The following is a 5,699-nucleotide window of genomic DNA, read 5'->3' as shown; positions in this document are numbered from 1 at the left end:
ATGCCGCCCCCTTTTTCTCCGAGCCTTTATCTCTTCCGACCATCTCTAGGCGAAACGCTTTGGTACCAGAAGTGGAGCCACACGCTTCTCTGCTCCGTCTGTCTGTCTCGCCCCTGCCACCTTCCGCACCCCTCCTTGGCTTCTTTGCCACTCCGGGAGGGGTGGGAGGAGGAACTGCACTTTCTTTTTATGCATGTGAGCGTACCTTGTCCTGCACCGCCGTTATCTCTCACAGCCGCTCCGAACCCGCGCCGAGATTTTCGTTTATTTCGTTTTGTTTTTCTTTTTCAGCGTTGGCATATTTTCCTTTATTTTTCACTCGAAAGATGCAGGAGGAGTTAGGAAGCTCAGGGACGGATGGGGGTTTCGTTTATCCTTTTTTTTCTCCCCTTGCCAGTTCTTGAAGGACCAGAAGAAGAACTAAACCAAACATTCATTTTCCGACGGCGTCTCCCCCGCTCCTGCCCCTCTCCGCCGGACCGGTGAATTAACAAAACCTCACGTTACAACCCTCACCCCCCCCCAAAAAAAAAAAAAATAGAGAAGAAAGGAGGGAGCGACGCATTGTTACCCCGACCCGCGGCGTGCCTGTGCGCCGGGCCGCGGCGGAACAAAGCCGGCAGCGCCGCGCCGGGCTCCGCGCCCCGGGCTCCGCGACCGGCCCGGCCCGGGAGCGGCGGGGCTGCCGCAGGGAAGGAGAGGCTCAGGGGGCGGGAGAGAGGGAATAATCCCGGACGGTGCCGGTGCTGTCGCCGCATCCCTTTTGTTATTTATCGCGGTCGGGGAAGAGGAGGAAGAAAAGCGGGGGAGAGGGCACTTTCCTCCTCTAAAACGGACCGGGCGAAGCCGCCGGTGCGCTGAAGCCGCTGCCCCGGACAAGCGGGCGGAGGAGGACTTTGATGGGGAAACGCTTTTTCTCCCCTGATGCATCGTAAGTAACTTGTTATTTATACTCCACAAACAAACACGACAGTATAACATCTCCCATCTCTGGAGCGCTGGAGGCCGCGGCGAGGGATGAGATCTGCCTTTCCCTATTCGAGCAGGACAGTTTTTCGCTCGTAATTAATTTCATTTGATTTTGATTTTTTAATTTTTCCATGCTCCGCTCCCGAAGGGTCATTTGAACTGTAAAGGAATCGCCGAGGGGGCGAGGGAACCTGGAGAGAGAAGCTATCCAAACGACTCCACCGAGGTAAGCAGCCTTAACAATATCTTTCCCTTTTGCAGGTAGCAGGGGGCATGGGTTTACTGTAATAATAATAATAATAATAAAAGTAATAATATTTTTTTTAAATAGAGAGAGGGAAGGGGGGAAAGAGCCTCTTTCCAGATCAGCTTGCCAAACCCCACCGTACAGATTTATCCAAATCAACGCGAAAAATTCAACACACACCGGTAGAGAAACCTCTAAGCAACTTTCTTCTGGAACCGCCGCTTTAATTGCCCGTTTTCGTACAATCGCCCTGCAAATCCTGCCTCTCTAACCTGCTTTTTGCATAAGCCCTCTCGCTTGGGTGCCAGTTGAAAGGTGATTTTAAACCTTTCCTCTGTATCTTTTTGCCCCACGAGATCACTGATACCTGACTTGCGCGCTAATGGGGTTTTTTTTCCCTACCCCTTGCCTTGTGGGCCTGATTAACGCTCCTTATTAAAAATCGAAGAGGAAGAGTTTCCGACGGCCCTGGCAAGAGACGGCCCTTTCCCAGAGAAGGAAGAGCTCCTCTCCCACTCCCCAGTCCTGGCTCCCTGCGCACCCCGGGGAGCTCTGAGCCTCGGCCCCCGGAGGAGCTCCTCTGCCCCTCTGTCCCGCCACGCGTGCCCTGCATCTCGCCCCGTTGGGGGCAGCTTGGCTCTAGCCCTGCCTGGGGAGAATTCCTCCTGCCCATGTGGTTGTTATTATTATTATTACAACAATAATAATAATAGTTTATTTTTCCCAGCCGGCTCTGAGGCCCGGGACTGGGACTTTCCCTGGAAACTTTTTGTGGAAATACTTTGCAATCTTAATTCGGGGGAAGGGAGGATGAGATGTTCCCTCCTCCATCGGGCTCGCTCCCCACCTCGCTCGACATCCCAGCTGCACACATGCACGCACGCACACACACACACACACACATTTGTGTCCAAGGTTATTCACTAGTTGCCTGATGTATTGTTTTATTACATGCCGGCATGTCCACGGACGCGCTCGGATTTGTATTGCTGTCTACATGACAGATGGTGCTCTGTGAGGCCGCAAGAAGATACGATTCAATTTTCTTTTGAAAGGCACGTCCGCATTTATTTATTTATTTATTTAGCCTCCCCCTCTTTTCGCGCAGGGAGGGGAGAGGAGGGAAAATTTAAAGGGATGGAAAAGTTCGGCCTCTGCTTTGAGGTTTTGTTTCTTTTTGAATCCGACGCTTAGGAAACGGAATTTCTCCAAACGTTCCCAATTGATCGCTAGCAAATCGCTACCTGCACGATTAGCAGCAGGAAAGGAAAGAAAGAAAAAGAAAAAAAGAAGGAGCACAGAGGAAACAGTGGAGGGGACAGCCTAGCAGATACATCGGATCCCGTAGGGATTGGGGAAATAAATCTCCCCACTGGCCTTGTTATATTTGTGGAGCCTTGAGCTGTGTATTTAAAAGTATCATGTCTGTAGCCTGGATCCCATAGAGCATTTCCGAAAGAGAAACAGCTATGCAGAAACTGGCAGGCTAGAAAGGACAATATTAAAAGTGGGGGCCTGGACAGGGAAGGGTACGGGGAATCATCATATCATTGAAACACTGGATATTAGCTTGCTTTAAAAAAAAAAAATCTTCTGTTGCTCTCTGGGCCTGTTTCAACACCCAAGGAAGCGCAGGGAATAACGGCAGGAAGTATATTCCGCTGAAGCTGCCGTCAAACGCTAGAGAAGGGATGGTTAAATGACGGGGTATCGTTTATCCCCGATATTGCTCTCATTAGTACTCCCTGAAGGAGCCGCAACTCGTCCACCCGGCTCTTCCCCCGCCCCGGTCGGGCGGTACCGGCGCCGGGGGCAGGGCGCGGGGACCGGCATGTCCCTCGTGTCCCTGCCCGTGTCCCTGCTCCCCGCCTTGCCCCTGTATCCCAGGGCCGGGGCCCTGACCCGCTCTCTTTGCTTCTCTGTCTCGGGAAGGCTCCTCCGCCCCCTCCAAGATGATGCTTAGCCCGGACCAAGCTGCCGACTCCGACCACCCCTCCTCGGCGCCCTCCGACCCGGAGTCCCTGGGCGGCGCGGACGCCCAGGCGCTCAGCTGCTGCGTCTCCGACCCGGAGCCCGCCGAGGGCGGCGGCGGCGAGGGCCGGGGCGGCGGCGGCGGCGGCGGCGGGGAGGGCCGCGGCGGGGGCCGGCCCGGGCTGCACCCGCCGCCGCTGAGCCGGGAGGAGAAGCGCCGGCGGCGCCGCGCCACGGCCAAGTACCGCTCGGCCCACGCCACGCGTGAGCGGATCCGCGTGGAGGCCTTCAACCTGGCCTTCGCCGAGCTGCGCAAGCTGCTGCCCACCCTGCCCCCCGACAAGAAGCTCTCCAAGATCGAGATCCTGCGCCTCGCCATCTGCTACATCTCCTATCTCAACCACGTGCTGGACGTGTAGCGCCCGACGGACGCCCGGAGCCCCGGGACCCCCAGTCCCGTCGCCCCGTGTTCGGCCGCGGCGGGCAGCGCCTTCCCCGGGGCGGGCGGCGGGGCGGGGGGTCCCCGCTGCTTGTGCTCCCCTCCGGAGGGCTCTCTCCCGGTCGAGAGCCCGCTTTTCGAAGAGAAGTGTAAAACCGGATTGTCTCTTCAGGCTGTCAAGTGCCCCTTTATATATATCCAAAAACATCTACTTGTGACCTTAAACGTGTGACCCATGGGTGCAGTTAAAAATAACTATTTTTTATTTATGGTAGAAGGAGTTGACAATTTATTTTTTTCAAGATTTATTTATTTTTCAGAGTGGTGGCAATTTTACTTTGGATACTTCGTGCCAATTGGTTTCTATAGTCGGGTGTTTACAATTTCTCCTGTGGAATATTATGTTTGACTTTATGAGTGTTTGTTGGGATCAATACAGTGTTCATTTTATTTTCTTTTTAATTTATTTTTTTTCCTCCAATTATATTGCACTTGTGTACCAGAAACCTCCCCTCCCTCCCTGTTTATAAGTATATTTTATATATATCAAGGCATTTGTTCTTGACCTTATTTCTTTCTTTCCTTGTGTGGGATCAACAACCACTAGCACTTAACTAGGAGAGGTTTTGTTGTTTTTTTTTTAAACTTGTTGTTATTCTGATCTATAGTTGCGTCTGAAAAGTACTTTGCAAATCGTTTATAAGGGAAGTAGTTTCTTTGTGGGTGTATATGTGCGTGTGTGTACACATGCATGTGTGTGGGAGTGAGCGTGGGTGTGTATGTGTGTGGTATATTTTTAGGAAAGGACATTTTTTCCTAAAAAAAAAGAAAAAAAAAGAAAGAAAAGTAAATCCAGGACTGCTTTCCTTTGTGACAACCAAAAAATTCTATAACCTGAAAATGTTTCATGTTCTTTGCTGTGAATCTCTTAAAACAAGAAGCGCATTTTAGGGACAAAGGAGAAAAAGAAAAAAAACCACATCTGCTATCCAAAGATTTTAGTCTTTTTCAGGGTTTTTTTGTGTGTCTATGTTGCTTTATATAATGCAATATTTTGTAGTGAAAATAGATAAATCTGGTTTCTATCTGATGCGTTTTTCATATCTCTCATGAATGGTGAGCTGTTTTGCATATAAATAAAAGTATCAAATAAAAGCTGTTTTTTCCTAATTATTTTTCCCTGTTGGTCCTTCTGTAAGACAGACATGATTTGTCCTTATGAATAAGGATTGCAAAGGCTTCTCAAGTTGTGCGTGGGAAGCTTCAACAGGTTACCTGCCTCTTCCTAGGGAGACTCAGACTGCAGTCCCTCCACCACAGCTCCCCTGCTCCAGCCGCTCTCAGCTGGCTGCCCTGCCCAAATGCAAAGGAGACACAGAACCCTTGCTGTCACTTTCTCCCAGTCTCATCATGACTGGCATCTGGTCACATGTTCCAAAGTTCAAGCTGTACAATCCAATCTGATGCTTGCAAGCACCTGTTTTGCTACCTCACTCTTTGAAATGTCTGGCTTTGCCACCCAAATGCATGTGTTGTGTCCTGCCTGAGTGCACTGGATTTTCTTTCTCTTGTTTAAATTCAGCTTTGATCCCTCACTGGCCAGGTCTTCTTCTACTGAAACCAAGGAAAAATCTTGTGCCCTTTCCCTACTTTAGAAAACCTCAGCTATAATCTTTCATACAAGGCTTCATTGCCAAATCTTGTCATTCAAAACATGGAACAGATACAGACTCAATGACAGACAGGTTATTACCTGAGTAATGTGAGACGGTGTCATTTATTAAACCCTTTCCTCGTTTCCCACAAGGGGTTAATTTTACCTGTAATTTGAATACTGCCATTGACTCTGGTGGCTGCATCATCCATTCTTACTTGCTGGAGTGATAAAACCCTCCCCTCTACCCCATTTTTATGGCTGACACTTTGCTCAGCAATTTAATTAAGTGTGGTCTTGACCAGCTGAAAAGCTCCATGCAGAAAACCTGTCAGAGAGACTGTTAATTCCATTTCCTACAAATACATGCTTGCCCTGTCCCTAGGGAGCACACACTGGTTTGGTAGTTCAATGCACAG

At 50.2% G+C, this 5,699-nt stretch overlaps 1 protein-coding gene across 1 annotated transcript; it reads left to right on the top strand.

The window, feature by feature from the left end:
- Nucleotides 1-4,916, top strand: NHLH2 (nescient helix-loop-helix 2). Its single transcript, XM_038157978.1, has 3 exons — nucleotides 1-931; nucleotides 1,118-1,195; nucleotides 3,149-4,916. The coding sequence occupies exon 3, from the start codon at nucleotides 3,169-3,171 to the stop codon at nucleotides 3,604-3,606; it is 438 nt and encodes a 145-aa protein (XP_038013906.1). The 5' UTR covers nucleotides 1-931; nucleotides 1,118-1,195; nucleotides 3,149-3,168; the 3' UTR covers nucleotides 3,607-4,916.
- Nucleotides 4,917-5,699: the final 783 nt, after the last annotated feature.

Source organism: Motacilla alba, chromosome 1 (assembly GCF_015832195.1).
Source record: "Motacilla alba alba isolate MOTALB_02 chromosome 1, Motacilla_alba_V1.0_pri, whole genome shotgun sequence".
In the NCBI taxonomy this organism is placed as follows: domain Eukaryota; kingdom Metazoa; phylum Chordata; class Aves; order Passeriformes; family Motacillidae; genus Motacilla; species Motacilla alba.
The sequence above is the reverse complement of the archived record's forward strand: the minus strand, read 5'-3'. Positions and strand labels throughout refer to the sequence as shown.